This window comes from Budorcas taxicolor, chromosome 25 (genome assembly GCF_023091745.1).
Source record: "Budorcas taxicolor isolate Tak-1 chromosome 25, Takin1.1, whole genome shotgun sequence".
Classification (NCBI taxonomy): domain Eukaryota; kingdom Metazoa; phylum Chordata; class Mammalia; order Artiodactyla; family Bovidae; genus Budorcas; species Budorcas taxicolor.
The window spans coordinates 26,669,200-26,689,887 of record NC_068934.1 but is presented as its reverse complement, the minus strand read 5'-3'; the positions used below and the strand labels follow the sequence as shown (position 1 = coordinate 26,689,887).

The 20,688-nt window shown below is 40.4% G+C and overlaps 1 protein-coding gene and 1 non-coding gene across 2 annotated transcripts in view; both read left to right on the top strand.

Annotated features, from left to right (window-relative positions):
* The first annotated feature begins 1,870 nt into the window (after window positions 1–1,870).
* Window positions 1,871–20,688, top strand: part of LOC128068659 (L-lactate dehydrogenase C chain) — a 38,276-nt gene continuing 19,458 nt past the window's right edge. Inside the window, exons 1-3 of the mRNA XM_052661793.1 lie at window positions 1,871–2,011; window positions 7,875–7,992; window positions 16,549–16,722. Of these exons, the coding sequence (XP_052517753.1) occupies window positions 1,886–2,011; window positions 7,875–7,992; window positions 16,549–16,722 (418 nt within the window). The 5' untranslated portion in view covers window positions 1,871–1,885. The remainder of the gene's footprint in view (window positions 2,012–7,874; window positions 7,993–16,548; window positions 16,723–20,688) is intronic.
* On the top strand, window positions 5,977–6,049 carry TRNAS-GGA (transfer RNA serine (anticodon GGA)). Its single transcript has one exon. It is a non-coding gene; the product is annotated as a tRNA-Ser (tRNA).

The following is a 20,688-nucleotide window of genomic DNA, read 5'->3' as shown; positions in this document are numbered from 1 at the left end:
CCCAGGGCTGATCTCTTTTAGGATGGACTGGTTGGATCTCCTTGCAGTCCAAGGGACTCTCAAGAGTCTTCTCCAACACCACAGTTCAAAAGCATCAATTCTTCGGCGCTCAGCCTTAGCCCCATCTTAAAACAAGTTGCCAGTTGGTGGGAGAAGCAAAGGGGATGTTCAGAATATGTGCCTTGGGCAGGTATGAAGAGCCTCTTTCTTCACCTACAGTAGGAGTTTGATCACTATGAAAATGACACTTCTTTTGGCATGCAGGTGTAAAGATTGGATCTGGGGGTCATCTAAGTCAGCACTATCTCACACTCAGTCTCTAGTAAATGAGGTACAAGGGCCAGAAGATGTTGTGGAAGGAAGTAAACAAGCCAAGTGGTAGTACAGATTCAGTAGCCACTGCCACACCTGAGAAGCCCTTGCCTGGGGCTAGTAATAGGTTGTGAAAAGTGCCATAAGAGAAACAGGAGAGATGTTGGGAGGGGATGGTAGTTGATATATTTGTCAAGGAAAGTTAGAGGAACTGCCATTTTTGTTCAAAACTGAAAATGAGGAATCAACTTTTGACAAGGCCTGGCGATGGACAGGCAGGCCTGGCGATGGACAGGCAGGCCTGGCGTGCTGTGATTCGTGGGGTCGCAAAGAGTCGGACACGACTGAGCGACTGAACTGAACTGGGAAAGAACTTTGCAGACATACATAACAGGACAAAGTCCTAAAATGGGAAAAAGCTGTCCAAAAGCTGGAAGGAAGTATGGTGTCTTGAGAAGAAGTTGGAGGGATGAAAGGAGGCCACGTATTGACCACTTCTTAGATTGTAGTAAAAATTAGTTAAGTGCATCGGAAAGCCATTGAAGGATTTTAAGCAGACTTATTGCATGATCTAAACTACATTAAAAAAAAAAAACTACTGGCTTTTATACAGAAAATGGATTACCCTTTATATTTTGAAAAGGATTCAGATGCCAATGATGACAAAAGATGACAGGTGAGGTTGTGTCCCAACCTGAGAGTTATAAATTCCTTGTGTAAATTAAAATCACCTTAGAAAACTAACCATGCCCTTTTTTTTTTCATTACCACCTTGTTCTCTCAATTCAGCATTTAGAAGCATCGTCCTCAGGATGCTAGTTTTAGCTGGCCCACTGGTGAACAGGAGGTGAGAGTTCTTTCCCACGAAGGCTCTGAGCTTGCCCCCTGGCCCACCAGGTGGGTCTGGTCTCCCAAGTTTCGACTTTAAATCAGTCTGAGGCCTAGACCAGCCAAAAGAAATGAAACGACACACCAATATCCCTCTCTTGCACACTCTTCGAAACCAACTAAAATTCCTTACACGGAGATTACGACAACACAACAGCAGTTCCCCACGAAGCCACTCACACCAGAGGACAAGCCCCGGCCACTGCGCCTGCGCCCGAGGCGGCCGTGGGGCGGAGCTTGTGTGCAGACGGAGGAGAGGCGTGCGTGCGTAGGAGCGTGCTTGCCTAACGGTTTGGAGAGTAACGGTCGCTGGGCTTCACACGTCTGCTGACGTTGCTGTGTAGTTTTTGGTGGTGTAGCTTAAAAAGCAACTTAAAGGTCGTGCGTTGTGCATTCCGGCCTTGGGCCACACGATAACCGTTTGTGAGTGACTGGGACTGGAGCGAAAGTGGTGGCTTGGGGCAGGGAGAAGTTTTAAAAACCTTTTGGTGCCCCAGTCTCTAATACTGATAGATACACTCGTCGGTTTTCTACCCCTCCACACCCGGCGAGCAGGCGTTTTTTTCCTTTGGCTTCCCCCTTCTGACATTCTGCAAACTCAAGAGGTACTTCCATAGGTATGAGAGTGATTAGTTCAGGGAGATTGCTTCCTCTGAAATTACATTATCTCTATCAGGTTCTCAAAATGTCATCTGTCAAGGAGCAGCTTATTGAGAATCTAATTGAGGAAGATAAAGTCTCCCAGAATAAGGTCACCATTGTTGGAACTGGTGCTGTAGGCATGGCGTGTGCGATCTGTATCTTGCTGAAGGTAAGTGATAAGCTTATGCCGTGGCTGAAAATAAGTGAGCACTGATAGGTCTTGTAGATGCTGAGCGCAGGGTTGCAGGGTTAACCCCTTGACAGCAAAGAAGTATCACCTGATTTTTTACTTAAGAAACATTTATTTAGAGTTTACCATGTGTGAAGCATTGCCAGGCTGTTTAAATTTATTCATAGGAGACACATTGATTACATTATTTTGTTAAGATTAAAATGTAACCTTAGCAAAATAATTTTGCTAATATTATGGGCTTCCCCGATGGCTCAGCTGGTAAAGAATCCATTAGCAGGAGACACAGGAGACGGGGTTTAATCCATGGATCGAAAAGATCCCCTGGAGGAGGAAATGGCAACCCATTCCACTATGCTTGCCTGGAAAAAGTCCATGAACAGAGAGGATCCTGGCAGGCTGCAGTCCAAAGGGTGGCAAAGAATTGGACATAACTGAGTGACTAAGCAGACATGTGTTTAGTCAGACTATTCAAATTTATTCATAGAAACATTGATTACCTTATTTTGTTAATATTATATAACGTTTTCTCTTAAAGTGATTCATCACTTTGCCTTTCTTGAAGAGTAAATGTGTGAAAATCATATTTCCCAATGGCTTAGACTTACATTTTTTAATTATATAAGCATTACCTGCTCATTATAAAACAAAAGCACCAAATTTGGTAAAATAACAATGGAAGTCCTTTAATTTTCCTTACTATTTCCAGAATATCTTTCCATGTGCCTGTTGGCTATTTGTGTAGCTTTGAAGAAGTGTCTGTTTCAAATCTTTTGCCCATTTTTAAATTGAGTTTGTTGTTGTCGGAGTACTTTTTATATTCTAAATATTAACTGCTTATTGTGAAGTCGCTCAGTCGTGTCCAACTGTTTGCAATCCCATGGACTTTAGTCTACCAAGCTCCTCGGTTCATGGGATTTTCCAGGCAAGAGTACTGGAGTGGGTTGCCATTTCCAGGGGATCTTCCTGACCCAGTGATCAAACCCAGGTCTCCTGCTTTGCAGGCAGACACTTTACCCTCTGAGCCACCAGGGAAGCCCGCTTATTAGGTAAACGATTTTCAATTATTGGGTTTCCCTTGTGGCTCAGCTGGCAAAGAATTCACCTGCAATGCTGGTGACCTGGGTTTGATCCCTGGGTTGGGGAGATCCCCTGGAGAAGGCAAAGGCTGCCCACTCCAGTATTCTGGCCTAGAGAATTCCATGGACTGTATAGTCCATGGGATTGCAAAGAGTCAAACATGACTGAGTGATTTTCATTTCACTTTGAAAAATTTTCACCCATTCCTTGGGTTTCCTTTTTGTTCTGTTGGTTGTGTCCTTTGATACACACAAGTTTGAAATTTAAAAATTTATTGGAATATAGTTGCTTTACAATGTTGTGTTTCTGCTGTACAGTGGAGTGAATCAGCTACATGTATACATTTTGGTTGTTCAGTTGCTCAGTCGTGTCTGACTCTTTGCCACCCCATGGATTACAGTACACCAGGCTTCCCTGTCCTTCACCATCTCCCAGAGCTTGCTCAGGCTCATGTCCATTGAATCAGTGATGCCATCCAACCATCTCATCGTATGTTGTCCCCTTCTCCTCCTGCCTTCAACCTTCACAGCATCAGGGTCTCTTTTAATGAGTCGGCTCTTCACATCAGGTGGCCAAAGTATTGGAGCTTCAGCTTCCAATGAATATTCAGGGCTGATTTCCTTTAGGATTGACTGGTTTGATCTCCTTGCAGTAAAAGGGACTCTCGAGAGTCTTCTCCAACATCATGGTTCTAAAGCATCAGTTCTTTGGTGATCAGCTCTTTTGGTCCAACTCTCACATCCATACATGACTGGATGTGAGAAAAACCATCCAGACCTTTGACTACTTTGTGGGCAAAGTAATGTCTTTGTTTTTTAATATGCTGTCTAGGTTTGTCATAACTTTTCTTCCAAGGAGCAAGTATCTTTTAATTTCATGCCTGCAGTCACCATCTGCAGTGATTTTGGAGCCCAAGAAAATAGTCTGTCACTGTCTCCATTGTTTCCCCAACTATTTGCTATGAAGTGATGGGACCGGATGCCATGGCCATGATCTTAGTTTTTTGAATGTTGAGGTTTAAGCCAGCTTTTTCACTCTCTTCTTTCACCTTCATCAAGAGGTTCTTTAGTTCCTCTTTGCTTTCCACCATAAGGATGGTGTCATGTGCATATCTAAGTTATTGATATTTCTCCTGGCAGTCTTGTTTCCAGCTTGAGCTTCATCTAGCCCGGCATTTCCCATGATGTATTCTGTATATAAGTTAAGCAGGATGACAACATACAGCCTTGACGTATTCCTTTCCCAATTTTGAATCAGTTCATATTGTTCCATGTCCCATTCTAACTGTTGCATCTTGACCTGCATACAGATTTCTCAGGAGGCAGGTAAGGTGGTCTGATATTCCCATCTCTTTAAGAATTTTCCACAGTTTGTTGTGATTCACACAGACAAAGGCTTTCTCATAGTCAATGAAGCAGAAGATGTTTTTCTAGAATTCTCTTGCTCTTTTCTATGATCCAATGGATGTTGGCAATTTGATCTCTGGTTCCTCTGACTTTTCTAAATCCAGCTTGAACACCTGGAAGTTCTCGGTTCACGTACTGTTGAAGCCTAGCTTGGAGAATTTTGAGCATTACTTTGCTAGCTTGTGAAATGAGTGCAATTGTGTGGTGGTTGGAACAGTCTTTGGCATTGCCTTTCTTTGGAATTGGAGTGAAAACTGACCTTTCCCAGTCCTGTGGCCCCTGCTGAGTTTTCCAAATTTGCTGGCATAGTGACTGCAGCACTTTTAACAGCATCATCTTTTAGGATTTGAGATAGCTCAACTGGAATTCCATCACCTCCACTAGCTTTGTTTGCAGTACTTCCTAAGGCCCGCTTGACTTCTTAGACAGAACCCATTTGAAGAAAGGCAGATTCCAAAGCAAATACATGGTTTCATTAACATAGCTTAAGAAAAACATTTCCATAAGAAAAACGCATTGGTTTGCTGAGCCATTTGCAATTCAAAGTTAAGTTCAGGTGTAACCAAGTGTCCCGACAACACAGGATTAGAAGAGAGAGAGAGAGAAACGTCTGCCACTTGCAGTTTATTTCCTCCTGCCCCTTAGGGATTCCTAGCCTTGCTACCTGACTGTTATTCATGCTGCTGCTGCTAAGTCACTTCAGTCATGTTCAACTCTGTGCGACCCCATAGACGGCAGCCCACCAGGCTCCCCCATCCCTGGGATTCTCCAGGCAAGAACACTGGAGTGGTTTGCCATTTCCTTCTATGCATGAAAGTGAAAAGTGAAAGTGAAGTTGCTCAGTCCTGTCTGACTCCTGGCGACCCCATGGACTGCAGCCCACCAGGCTCCTCCGTCCATGGGATTTTCCAGGCAAGAGTACTGGAGTGGGGTGCCATTGCCTTCTCTACTGTCATTCCTAGCCCCTCATTTTTGGACTCCCTTCCATTTAGGTCACCACAGAGCACTGAGTATAGAGTTCCCTGTGCTATATAGTAGGTTCTCATCAGTTATCTATTTTATGCATAGTATCAATAGTGTACATACATCAATCTCAGTTTCCCAGTTCATCCCACCTCCTTTTCCCCCTTGGTGTCCGTACGTTCTCTACATCTGTATCTCTTATTCCTGCTTTGCAAATAAGTGTTCATATGTACCATTTTTCTAGATTCCATGTATATGCATTGCCATGCAATATTTGTTTTTCTTTTTCTGACTTTGCAGTTCAATTCATCTTTTTACTTTTGTTATTGTGCTTTTGATATTATATCCAAAAATCACTGCCAAACCCAATGTCATGAAGTTTTCCCTCTATCTTTTCTTCTAAGGATTTTATAGTTTTGGGGCTATACATTTACATTTTACATTTAGCTCTTTGATCCATTTTTGGTTAATTTTATCTGTGGTATAATGTGGGCTTCCCTGGTGGCTTAGAGGTTAAAGCATCTGCCTGGAATGCGGGAGACCCAGGTTCGATCCCTGGGTCAGGAAGATCCGCTGGGGAAGGAAATGGCGACCCACTCCAGAACTCTTGCCTGGAGAATCCCATGGAGGGAGGAGCCTGGTAGTCTACAGTCCATGGGGTCGCAGAGAGTCGGACACAACTGAGTCACTTCACTCACACACACACATATGGTATAATGTAAACAGTCCAACCTTATTCTTTTGCATGCAACTGTCCAGTTATCCCAATACCATTTGTTGAAAATGCTATCCTTTCCCTACTGAATAATCCTGGCACTCTTGTCAAAAAATATCTGACAACATATGTGGGAATTTTCCCCCCGGACTCTCTTCTGTTCCATTGATCTACATGTCTCTTTACGTCAGTACCACACTGTTTTGATTACTGTAGCTTTGTCATAAATATTGAAATCAGGAAGCTTAAGATCACCTTCTTTATTCCTTTTGAAGATTGTTTTGGTTATACAGAGTCTCTTGAGATTCCATAAGAATTGTAGAGTGGAATTTTCTAATTCTTGAAACAAATGCCATTGGGATTTTTGTAGTGGTTGCATTAAATCTGAAGATTGTTTGGAGTAGTATTGCCGTCTTAATAAAACTTTATCTTCCAGTCCATGAACATAGGATGTCTGTTTACTTGTTTCTTCTTTAATTTGTTTCAGCAGTTTTGTAGTTTTCATTGTTAAGTTTTTCACCTCTCTAAATGTTTTAAAGGTATTTTTAAATCTTTATAACAACCTTAGGAGGCAGGTAGTGTTATCATCTCCATTTATAGATGAAAATACTGAAGCATATATGTTAAAGAGCTTGCTCATGGTCAAATGTCTAAGAGGTAAAAGGGCCAGAATTCATTTCCATTTTCTAAGCTCACAGACACTGTGCTCATTTGTTATGCCTGGGCCATATGCCCATTTGTGAAGAAACTGCTGAGTCTAGAAGGAAGGATGAAACGATTGGTTGGGTCTGGATGTATGGTTACTTACCCCTAAGTTGAAGGGCCAGCGTTAATTGTAATATACCAAGCCACATGAAGAGGTTTCCCAGAGGTGCCTACCTTTCATTTTTGGCCATAAGGATTCATACTAAAAACAGCTTCAACCAGTTCAGAAATTAGGCATAAGGGTTAAATATAATAAAGTCCTTTGAAAGGATTTCATAAGTTTTCATTTGTTTTAAAGCTGTTATCTGAAGTGGGAAAAAAAACAATTCTGAAAAACTTAACAATTACTTGAAGGCAAAACAATTAATACTTTTTGCTACATTCTGTTGTTTACCTTAACTTCTGGTGTCTTTAGGTACATTCAGTTCAATTGCTCAGTCGTGTCCGACTCTGCGACCCCATGAACCGCAGCACGCCAGGCCTCCCTGTCCATCACCAACTTCCGGAGTTTACTCAAACTCATGTCCATTGATCGGTGGTGCCATCCAACCATCTCATCCTGTGTCGTCCCCTTCTCCTCCCGCCTTCAGTCTTTCCCAGCATCAGGGTCTTTTCAAATGAGTCAGCTCTTTGCATCAGGTGGCCAAAGTATTGGCACATTAAAAGACTTATTTTCTTTCTGGCCAAGCCTTGCAGCTTGCAGGATCTCAGTTCCCTGACCAGGGATTGAGAGATTGAACCCAAGCCATGGCAGTGAAAGTCCAAAATCCTAACCACTAGGCCACCAAAGAACCCCTGTAAAGAATTATTATTTTTATACCACTTTGTCTACTAAAAAGGTAGCACTTCTTTGCACATTCTTTACCATCTGAGCTATAGGGAAGTCCGATTATAAAATAACCACATAAAATTTTTTCTTTTTCTCTTAAAATTGAAATGGGAATATTTTATTCAGTCCTTTCATGTATTTTAGGATTTGGCTGATGAGCTTGCCCTTATTGATGTTGTAGCAGACAAACTGAAGGGAGAAACAATGGATCTTCAGCATGGTAGTCTTTTCTTTAATACTCCAAAGATCGTCTCTGGAAAAGGTTAGTTTTATAAAATTATTTTCAAAACTTAAAAAAAAATAGTGCAGTCTATCAAACTGTTGTCAATAAGTATAAAATTTAAAATAGCCCCTTTGTAATTAGGACATATAATTTAGAAGGTTAGTATTTTTTAAAAAGAACATTCCATTCTGATTGGAGAATATTTGATTAATACAAAAACAGTATTAAACTTTTTAAATTTCTCTTGTTAATGGTTTTGTGTATTTCTTTACTTTCTCTATTCGTTTTTTACACAACTGACATTGTATTATATAAATGCTTTTTAAGCTTGTCATTCAGTTGTATATATTTTCCCAAAGATATGCAGTCTCAAATAGTTTTTGTAATATTATTGATATATTTATCTATATTCTTGGTTTTTTTTGATGTGTGTATCTATATTTTTTAACCTGTTTTTAGACAACCAGGTTTCAGGGTATAGTTTGAAGCTATAGAAGAGGAAATGGAGAGCTTAGCCCCATTAGCATTAACATTATCTTTTGGCCAACTAAGAATGCTTAGAGAATTAGGAAAAATAATTATTTAATCATAAATTATTATATTTAGTGTGCTTTTTGGTAATGTGATTCAACAGATCTACTTGCTACTAGAAGCCCTCTTGTCTAACATGATTGGAACTGAAAGTGGTTACTTACTTTTAAAGTGCCTGTTAGAACCATAAAATTTTATATTGACCTGAAACATGTAAATGTACAAGAACTTCATTTGCTAATTTTCTGATTGGAGGGTAAGACCTTTGAGCATGGCTCAGCTGATTGGAGTTTTTGCAGTATTTTTTTTTTTAAATAGCCTACCAGTAATAATCATTTGTATTTCTTTAAAGTACTATAATTAGTTTAAAGCTACTCATGAAGCAGTCTAATCACAAAATGCTAATAAATTTTTATGGTTTTTCTTCATTTTTATTTCTCTTATAACTAAAAGGAAGATTTTTAAACAGCTTTTTTTAACATGCCTTTCTAAAGCATTCAACTTAATTTTCATAGTAATAGTCATTAAAAAATTAACTATGAAATACTTGAGATGTAAAAAAGAGCTAGAGCTTAAATATAACAAACATCTCTTGACACATTCTGTGTGTTAAATCTATTCACATCTCAATACTAAATGTCGTGTTTACTATGTATTTCTTTCACCCTCATATTTTAGTGGTTTACGTCATTATTATGTAATTAATATATCTGGCATAAATGTTTGGGTAGAAACATGACAAATTCTTGATATGCAGCAACTCATAAGCACAGAAGTATACAGACATATTAGAAGTCTACTATTAATAGTTGAGAGTGTTCAGTGTACCTTGGGTACCTTGTTTTACATAAGTTAATCTATTGAATTTGTTGAGCAGAGTCAAGTTAAAAAGCTACTCCTGTATTAAAATACTTTTAAAAATCATTCACCTTTTAATTTCTAGTAATATGGCAGGATAAGTACCTGAATCAATCCTTTTGCTATAAATAACAAAACTTCTGCAAAAAATATGAAAGAATAAATATCAATACTTAAAGAATTGATAAGCTCTTAATAAAGTTAAGAGATTTTCAGAACAGGCACTGAATGAAGGCAGGAAATGATAGAGTTAAACAGCACTGTTGCTAGTTTTCAATAGCTAGCGTTAGCCAAACCTAGTGAACTTGAATTTTGGTTTTCCCTGCCTCAGAGGACTTAGCAGACTGGAGACAGCTTAATTTGAGGAGGTGCGTAGGAAATAACCCCATAAAGCAAAGCCCCAGTGGACTACACCAGGGATCGGTAAACTTTTTTCTGTAAAGGGTCATATAGTAAGTATTTCAGGCTTTGGGAGCAACATATTCTCTGTCAAAACTTGCAGCCCTGCTGTTACATTTAAGCATCCATTTACAATACATAAGCATGTGGGTATGGCTATGTTCCAATGAGACTTTATTTACAAAAACAGGTAGTAGAACAGATTTGGCTTGCTGGCCTTAATTTGCCAATTTCTTAATGTAAGAATGACCTGGAAATAATTCCCTTCTCTGTATCTCTGGGAACTGCAAGTAAAATTGACTGTCTCAGAAATGCTTTAGTAAAAGAAGGAAATGGCTGCTAAGGATTTGGAGCCACAAGTTGGCCCTTAATTAAATTCCAATAAAAGCTTAGCAATCTTAAGATAGTCTCTGGAGGAAATACATTTTATTTAAGGCTTCAAAGAACTTCCCCAAATAAAGTTTCGTGGAAGGTAAACATCTCACAGTATGAATAATTAGATCTACAACAAAAATAAGCAGAAACCGACAGAGGCCACAGTAGATTTCTGATAAAGAAATTATAAAACAAATTATAATTTAACTGTGATTATTTAAAGAATAAAGCGCAAGCTTGAAAATAGCAGTATAAGATAGGAAACTATAAGAAAAAGAACAGATTTTTATAAATAACCAAATATTAATATAACTTCTGACTATGAAATGGAATGAAATAAAAAATTAATAGATTTCATAATAGAGCAGACATATTTGAAGAAACAAGTGGTGAATCTAAGGCAGTTACCCAGAAGATGGCAAGAAGTAGAAAATATGACAGGTTAAGAATCATGGAGGATAGAGTGAGACAGTGTAAAATACTTCTACTTAGAAGAGTGAGTGAGGCAGAGGAAGTACTTGAAAAGATTTTGACTCAGCATTTTGGAGAACTGATGAAAAACAACCCATGGATTCAAGACAAATAATCTCAAGACAGATAAATAAAAATCCCCATTTAGACACAGTCTTGTGAAATTCAGTCAGTTCAGTTCAGTCGCTCAGTCGTGTCCGATTCTTTGCGACCCCATGAATCGCAGCACCCCAGGCCTCCCTGTCCATCAACAACTCCCGGAGTTCACTCAGACTCACGTCCATCGAGTCAGTGATGCCATCCAGCCATCTCATCCACTGCCGTCCCCTTCTTCTCCTGCCCCCAATCCCTCCCAGCATCAAAGTCTTTTCCAATGAGTCAACTCTTCGCATGAGGTGGCCAAAGTACTTGAGCTTCAGCTTTAGCATCATTCCTTCCAAAGAAATCCCAGGGCTGATCTCCTTCAGAATGGACTGGTTGGATCTCCTTGCAGTCCAAGGGACTCTCAAGAGTCTTCTCCAACACTACAGTTCAAAAGCATCAATTCTTCGGTGCTCAGCCTTCTTCACAGTCCAACTCTCACATCCATACATGACTACTGGAAAAACCATAGCTTTGACTAGACGGACCTTAGTCAGCAAAGTAATGTCTCTGCTTTTGAATATGCTATCTAGGTTGGTCATAACTTTTCTTCCAAGGAGTAAGCGTCTTTTAATTTCATGGCTGCAGTCACCATCTGCAGTGATTTTGGAGCCCAAAAAAATAAAGTCTGACACTGTTTCCACTGTTTCCCCATCTATTTCCCATGAAGTGATGGGACCAGAATTAGAAAACGTTAAAAACAAAGAGAATTTTAAAATGATCAGAAAACAAATTACCTACAGAAAAGGGAGAGGGAGGCAGACTGACTCATCAATAGTAGCAGTGAAAGCTGAAAACAGTGGAGTGATATCTTTAATGTGTGCCCGAATTTAGTTGCCCCAGGCATATGGGGTTTTAGTTCCCACACCAGGGATGGAACCTGACTCTTCTGCATTGGACCGTGGATTCTATTTTTTTTTTTTTTTAAACCGTTATGTGGAGTCCTGACTTTCAGTAGATTGCTGTAAGTGAGCCACTCTGCTACCTATGAAACCCAGACCCAGAAGCAGGTCCTCTAGGAATGGTTTTTGGCACCATGTTCCCAGGAACCATGCTGTGCGTGTCAGGAGAGGGGGAAACCTCCTTTCTGGGCTGTATGCTGCGTTCCAGGATGAAGCCTCTCTGGACCGGACCCTAGTCCCTATGTGGTGGGTGCACAGCCCCAAGGGACATGGGTGGCAGCCCAAGGAATGCAGATTCTTAACCACTGGACCACCAAGGAAGCCCTATAATACTTTTTTTTTAAGTCCAATATGGGATACTGAACATTATGTTGTTGGGCTTAATAAGTAAAATATTTTACAACTGGTCATCAAATTTAGAAGGTTAATTTTCTTATGTGAATGAAGAACTTTTTTATGATCTTAAGCATAGCCCCTCACAATAATTGTAATACATTCTCACTCTTCGAATCCTCAAACACACAAAATTTCTCAGAATTCTAAACTTCTGATTCATATGGTATTTCTAAGAATCCAGAGAGTTGAGTTGCCTCGGGCTTTAATAAAAAATGGAAATGTGGGCTAAAAGGGATGGTAGGTTCTATTATTTTATTTTTTTAAATCGGTGCAAACATTAGTAAATCATTAGTGACAGGATTTCCTTCAGGATATTCTAGGTAGCACTGTTGTTCAGTCATTCAGTTCTATCCCACTCTTTGCAACCTCATGGACACCACGAGCAGGCTCAAGCATGCCAGGCTTCCCTGTTCACCATTTCCCTGAGTTTGCTCAAACCCATGTCCATTGAGTCAGTGATGCCATCCAACTGTCTCATCCTCTGTCACCCTCCTCTCCTCCTGCCCTCAAGTTTTCTGAGCGTCAGGGACTTTTCCAATGAGTCAGTTCTTAATATCAGGTGACCAGTGTATTGGAGCTTCCGCTTCAGTATCAGTCCTTCCGATGAATATTCAGGGTTGATTTCCTTTAGAATTGACTGGTTTGATCTCCTCGCTTTCAAAAGGACTCTCAAGAGTCTTCTCCAACACCACAGTTCTAAAGCATCAATTCCTCAAGGCTCAGCCTTTATGATCCAACTCTCACATCAGAACATGACTACTGAAAACACCCTAGCTTTGACTATAAGGACCTTTGTTGGCAAAGTGATGTGTCTGCTTTTTAATACACTGTCTAGATTTGTCATAACTTTTCTTCCAAGAAGCAAGCGTCATTTACTTTCATGGCTTCCCTGATGGCTCAAACAGTAAAGATTCCGCCTACAATTCAAGATATGCAGATTTAATCCCTGGGTCAGAAAGATCTTCTGGAGAAGGGAATGGCTACCAACTCTAGCATTATGGCCTGGAGGATTCCATGAACAAAGAAGCCTGGCAAGCTATAGTCCATAGGATCCCAAAGAGTCAGACGTGACTAAGATAACATTCAGTTCAAGTTCAGTTCAGTTCAGTTCAGCCGCTCAGTCGTATCCAACTCTTTGCGACCCCATGAATTGCAGCACCCCAGGCCTCCCTGTCCATCACCAACTCCCGGAGTTCACTCAGACTCACGTCCATCAAGTCAGTGTTGCCATCCAGCCATCTCATCCTCTGTCGTCCCCTTCTCCTCCTGCCCCCAATCCCTCCCAGCATCAAAGTCTTTTCCAATGAGTCAGCTCTTCGCATGAGGTGGCCAAAGCACTGGAGTTTCAGCTTTAGCATCATTCCTTCCAAAGAAATCCCAGGGCTGATCTCCTTCAGAATGGACTGGTTGGATCTCCTTGCAGTCCAAGGGACTCTCAAGTCTTCTCCAACACCACAGTTCAAAAGCATCAATTGTTCGATGCTCAGCCTTCTTCACAGTCCACCTCTCACATCCATACATGACTACTGGAAAAACCATAGCCTTGACTAGACGGACCTTAGTCAGCAAAGTAATGTCTCTGCTTTTGAATATGCTATCTAGGTTGGTCATAACTTTTCTTCCAAGGAGTAAGCGTCTTTTAATTTCATGGCTGCAGTCACCATCTGCAGTGATTTTGGAGCCCCAAAAAATAAAGTCTGACACTGTTTCCACTGTTTCCCCATCTATTTACCATGAAGTGATGGGACCGGATGCCATGATCTTCGTTTTCTGAATGTTGAGCTTTAAGCCAACTTTTTCACTCTCCTCTTTCACTTTCATCAAAAGGCTTTTTAGTTCCTCTTCACTTTCTGCCATAAGGGTGGTGTCATCTGCATATCTGAGGTTCTTGATATTTCTCCCAGCAATCTTGATTCCAGCTTGTGCTTCTTCCAGTCCATCGTTTCTCATTATGTACTCTGCATATAAGTTAATAAGCAGGGTGACAATATACAGCCTTGACGTACTCCTTTTCCTATTTGGAAACAGTCTGTTGTTCCATGTCCAGTTCTAACTGCTGCTTCCTGACCTGCATACAGATTTCTCAAGAGGCAGGTCAGGTGGTCTGGTATTCCCATCTCTTGAAGAATTTTCCACAGTTTATTGTGATCCACACAATCAAAGGCTTTGGCATAGTCAATAAAGCAGAAATAGATGTTTTTCTGGAACTCTCTTGCTTTTTCGATGATCCAGCAGATGTTGGCAATTTGATCTCTGGTTCCTCTGCCTTTTCTAAAACCAGCTTGAACATCAGGGAGTTCACGGTTCACGTATTGCTGAAGCCTGGCTTGGAGAATTTTGAGCATTACTTTACTAGCATGTGAGATGAGTGCAATTGTGCGGTAGTTTGAGCATTCTTTGGCATTGCCTTTCTTTGGAATTGGAATGAAAACTGACGTTTTCCAGTCCTGTGGCCACTGCTGAGTTTTCCAAATTTGCTGGCATATTGAGTGCAGCACTTTCACAGCATCATCTTTTAGGATTTGAAACAGCTCAACTGGAATTCCATCACCTCCACTAGCTTTGTTCGTAGCGATGCTTTCCAAGGCCCACTTGACTTCACATTCCAGGATGTCTGGCTCTAGATGAGTGATCACACCATCATGATTATCTGGGTCGTGAAGATCTTTTTTGTACAGTTCTTCTGTGTATTCTTGCCACCTCTTCTTAATATCTTCTGCTTCTGTTAGGTCCATACCATTTCTGTCCTTTATCAAGCCCATCTTTGCATGAAATGTTCCCTTGGTATCTCTAATTTTCTTGAAGAGATCTCTAGTCTTTCCCATTCTCTTGTTTTCCTCTATTTCTTTGCATTGATCACTGAAGAAGGCTTTCTTATCTCTTCTTGCTATTCTCTGGAACTCTGCATTCAGATGCTTATATCTTTCCTTTTCTCCTTTGCTTTTTGCCTCTCTTCTTTTCACAGCTATTTGTAAGGCCTCTCCAGACAGCCATTTTGCTTTTTTGCATTTCTTTTCCATGGGGATGGTCTTGATCCCTGTCTCCTGTACAATGTCACAAACTTCATTCCATAGTTCATCAGGCACTCTATCTATCAGATCTAGGCCCTTAAATCTATTTCTCACTTCCACTGTATAATCATACGGGATTTGATTTAGGTCATACCTGAATGGTCTAACGGTATTCCCTGCTTTTTTCAATTTGAGTCTGAATATGGTAATAAGGAGTTCATGATCTGAGCCACAGTCAGCTCCTGGTCTTATTTTTGTTGACTGTATAGAGCTTCTCCATCTTTGGCTACAAAGAATATAATCAGTCTGATTTCGGTGTTGACCATCTGGTGATGTCCATGTGTAGAGTCTTCTCTTGTGTTGTTGGAAGAGGGTGTTTGCTATGACCAGTGCACTTTCTTGGCAAAATTCTATTAGTCTTTGCCCTGCTTCATTCCGCATTCCAAGGCCAAATTTGCCTGTTACTCCAGGTGTTTCTTGACTTCCTACTTTTGCATTCCAGTCCCCTATAATGAAAAGGACATCTTTTTTGGGTGTTAATTCTAAAAAGTCTTATAGGTCTTCATAAAACTGTTCAACTTCATCTTCTTCAGCATTGCTGGTTGGGGCATAGACTTGGATAACTGTGATATTGAATGGTTTGCCTTGGAGACGAACAGAGATCATTCTGTCGTTTTTGAGATTGCATCCAAGTACTGCATTTCGGACTCTTTTGTTGACCATGATGGCTACTCCATTTCTTCTGAGGGATTCCTGCCCTCAGTAGTAGATATAATGGTCATCTGAGTTAAATTCACCCATTCCAGTCCATTTTAGGTCGCTGATTCCTAGAATGTCAACGTTCACTCTTGCCGTCTCTTGTTTGACCACTTCCAATTTGCCTTGATTCATGGACCTGACATTCCAGGTTCCTATGCAGTATTGCTCTTTACAGCATCAGACCTTGCTTCTATCACCAGTCACATCCACAGCTGGGTATTGTTTTTGCTTTGGCTTCATCCCTTCATTCCAAGGTAAGAGAAACCCAAGTAAGATGGTAGGTGTTGCAAGAGGGCATCAGAGGGCAGACACACTGAAACCATACTCACAGAAAACTAGTCAATCTAATCACACTAGGACCACAGCCTTGTCTAACTCAATGAAACCAAGCCATGCCAGCGGGGCAACCCAAGACAGATGGGTCATGGTGGAGAGGTCTGACAGAATGTGGTCCACTGGAGAAGGGAATGGCAAAGCACTTCAGTATTCTTGCCTTGAGAACCCCATGAACGGTATGAAAAGAAAAATGATAGGATACTGAAAGAGGAACTCCCCAGGTCAGTAGGTGCCCAATATGCTACTGGAGATCAGTAGAGATAACATTACTGTGTGGAAAATCTGTTCATTCGGAAGTGCAAGCCATGGCAGTATTAGAGTACTTTAATACCATCACCATACAGTAGACTTTTAAAGAATTAAGGCACAGAGATCCTGGCAGTCTTGATCCAGATATTTTCTGTTTCCTTCTTTAGATTACAGTGTATCTGCAAATTCCAGATTAGTTATTATTACAGCAGGTGCACGGCAGCAAGAGGGAGAAAGTCGCCTTAACCTGGTCCAACGTAATGTGGATATCATGAAGTCAGCCATTCCTGCCATAGTCCAAAATAGTCCTGACTGTAAGATGCTTATTGTTTCAAATCCAGGTGAGTCTTTTCTATTCCCTTTAACTGCATAAGGATGATATTTCCTTTCAGATCAGTTACTGATCATGTCTGACTCTTTGCGACCCCACCGACTGTAGCACGCCAGGCCTCCCTGTCTGTCAGCAACTCCCAGAGCTTACTCAAACTCATGTCCATCGCATTAGTGATAGTATCCAACCAAATCATCTTCTGTCGTCCCCTTCTCCTCCTGCCTTCAATATTTCCCAGCATCAAGGGTCTTTTCCAGTGAGTCGGCTCTTCGCATCAGGTGGCCAAAGTATTGGAGGTTCAGCTTCAGCATCAGTCCTTCCAATGAATATTCAGGACTGATTTCCTTTGGGATGGACTGGTTGGATCTCCTTGCATTCCAGGGGACTCTCAAGAGTTTTCTCCAACACCACAGTTCAAAAGCATCTGTTCTTTAGCACTCAGCTTTCTTTATAGTCCAACTTTCACATCCATACATGACTACATAGCTTTGACTAGACAGACCTTTGTTGGCAAAGTAATGTCTCTGCTTTTGAATATGCTATCTAGGTTGCTCATAACTTTTGTTCTAAAAAGCAAGTGTCTTTTAATTTCATGGGTGCAATCACCATCTGCAGTGATTTTGGAGCCCCCAAAATTAAGTCTGACACTGTTTCCACTGTTTCCCCATCTATTTGCCATGAAGTGATGGGACCGGATGCCATATCTTAGTTTTCCTAATGCTGAGTTTTAAGCCAACCTTTTTACTCTCCTCTTTCATTTTCATCAAGAGGCTCTTTAGTTCTTCACTTTCTGCCTTAAGGGTGATGTCATCTGTGTCACTGAGGTTATTGATATTTCTCCAGGCAATCTTGATTCCAGCTTGTGCTTCATCTAACCCAGCATTTCACATGATATACTCTGCATGTAAGTTAAATAAGCAGGGTGACAATATACAGCCTTGATGTACTCCTTTCCCAATTTGGAACCTGTCTTGTTGTTCCATGTCCAGTTCTAATTGTTGCTTCTTGACCTGCATACAGATTTCTCAGGAGGCAGGTCAGGTGGTCTGATAGTCCCATCTCTTTAAGAATTTTCCACAGTTTGTTGTGATCCACACAGTCAAAGGCTTTGGCGTAGTCAGTAAATCAAAAGTAGATGTTTTTCTGGAACTCTCGATTTTTCAATGATCCAGTGGATTTTGGCAATTTGATCCCTGGTTCCTCTGCCTTTTCTGAATCCAACTTGAACATTTGGAAGTTTACGGTGCACATACTGTTGAAGCCTGGCTTGGAGAATTTTGAGTATTATTTTGCTAGCGTGTGAGATGAGTGCAATTGTGCAGTAGTATGAACATTCTTTGCCATTGCCTTTCTTTGAGATTGGAACGAAAACTGACCTTTCCATAGCATTTCTTTTTTTTTTTCTTTTTAGAACAATGTCATTTAGCAAATTTATGACGATAAACCACACCCATCCAAAGTACACAATACTTTTGTTTTTCCCAGCATTATTGATATATAATTGACATGTAAGTTTTATGCATTGTTGTTTAGTCACTAAGTTGTGTCCAACTCTTGTGTGACCTCTTGGACTGTCACCTGCCAGGCTTCTCTGTCCATGGGATTTCCCAGGTAAGAATAAAGGAGTGGGTTGCTATTTCCTTCTCTAGGGGATCTTCCCAACCTAGGGATCAAACCCGTGTCTCGTCCATTGGCAGCTGGATTCTTTACCACTGAGCCACCAGGGAAGCCTGTCATATGCTGTTTATCATATTTATGTGTGGAATCAAAAAAAAAGGTACAGGTGAACTTATTTACAAAACAAGTAGAGTCCCGGATGTAGAAAACAAACTTACGGTTCACCAGGGGAGGGGGAGGGAAGGATAAACTGGGAGATTGGAATTTACATATACACGCTACTACACATAAAATAGACAACAATAGGTACTAGTGTATAGCGCAGAGAGCTCTAATCAATACTCCATAATGGCCTACATAGGAAAGGAATCTAAAAAAGAGTGGATATATGTACATATATATATTGTTTTGTGACTTTTATGAGTTAATTTTGTCAAATCTGTATTCTTTATTATACATGGACACAGAAGTCTGTTTCATCTGTTTAGTGATCTACCAAGAGTGGGTATATGTATAACTGATTCACTTTGCTGTATACTGGAAACTGACACAACATTGTAAATCAGCTATACTCCGAAAAGGGACTTCCCAGGTAGTGGAGTGGTAAAGAGTCTGCCTGCCAATGTAGGAGACACAAGAGACACAGATTCAATCCCTGGGTCAGAAAAATCCCCTGGAGAAGGGAATCGCAACCCACTCCAGTGTTATTGCCTGGGAAATTCCATGGACAGAAGGAGCCTGGTGTAGGCTATAGTCCATGGGCTTGCAAAGAGTTGGACAGGACTGAGCACACACACAGAATACTCTAATAAAAATTGAAAAAAATATTTTATTCAAAAGAGAATAAAAAGACACAGTAAAGTGAAAATAAAAAGATGGAAAAAGATATCGCATACAAATAGGAGCTAAAAGAAAGCTGGAGTTGCTATACCGATATCACAGAAATTAGACTTTAACACAAAAATTATTTTTGTAGACCAGAATATTATATAATGATAAAAGGCTAATAGATGCAGATAAGGCAGTAAACAATATTCCACACTGAATTATGATTTAAAAAAATAATTTACCAACCCATGAATGAAAGGAATTTTCTTCAACCTCATAAAAAAATATTTATTAAAAAACCCCAGCTAGCCTTATAGATGATATGGGGTGGAAGGTGGGAGGGGGATTCAGGATTGGGAGCTCGTATACACCCGTGGCTGATTCATGGCAACGTATGGCAAAACTAATACAGTATCGTAAAGTAAAATAAAGTAAAAATAAAATTAAAAAAGCAACAACAACAACAAAAAACCCAGCTAGCCTTATACTTGATGGTACTAGACTGAATGATTTTACTTCTAAGACCAGGAATGAGGCAGTGAGACTTGCTTTTGCCACTTCTGTGTAGCATCATGCTAGAAATTCTAGCCAGAGTAACTGAATAGAAATTTATCAGATGTTTTAAATGAACTATTTTAACTATGGTTAAAGAACTAAAATAAAGCATGTCTAAAGAACTAAAGGAAATAATCAAGCTGATCTCTCACCAAATGGTGATTATTACTAAATAGATAAATAATATTTTTTAGAAAAGAATAGAAATTCTGAAGTTAAAAAGTTAAATGAACATTAACTAGAGGGACTCAATAGCAGAGTGAGAAGGCAGAAGAAAGAATCGGTGGACTTGAAGACAGGGTAGTTGTTTAATGCCTGGGCTTTCTCACGGAGTTTCTGTTGATGTTTTTTTCTCTTTGTAGGATATGTATTTGCTTATTTTGTTTCATGCCTCATAATTTGTTGAAACTTGAACATTAAAAAACTACAATAGGAAAACTCTGTAAATGAAATTCTTTCTTCTCAGTGTTTGCTCTGCATCAGCTTGTTGTAGTTTGTTTTGTGACTTTTATGAGTTAATCCTGTCAAGTCTGTATTTTTTATTATATGTAGACCCAGAAGTCTATGTTTCATCTGTTTAGTGATCTGCCATTGGTTGGACAAAACTTTCCTTAAATGCTTGGAACCAAAAGATACAGGGCTTTGTGTACAGTCTTTGGTGCAGGGCTCTGTGTACAAGTTGGGGCATGCCTTCAGTACTTAGCCAGGCAGTTAATAACTGTGTCTTAGCCTTTACTTCCTGCTTTCATAGAACCTCATGGTTCAATTCAGTTCAGTTCAGTCGCTCAGTCGTGTCTGATTCTTTGCAACCCCATGAATCACAGCACGCCAGGCCTCCCTGTCCATCACCAACTCCCGGAGTTCACTCAGACTCACGTCCATCGAGTCCGTGATGCCATCCAGCCATCTCATCCTCTGTCGTCCGCTTCTTCTCCTGCCCACAATCCCTCCCAGCATCAGAGTCTTTTCCAATGAG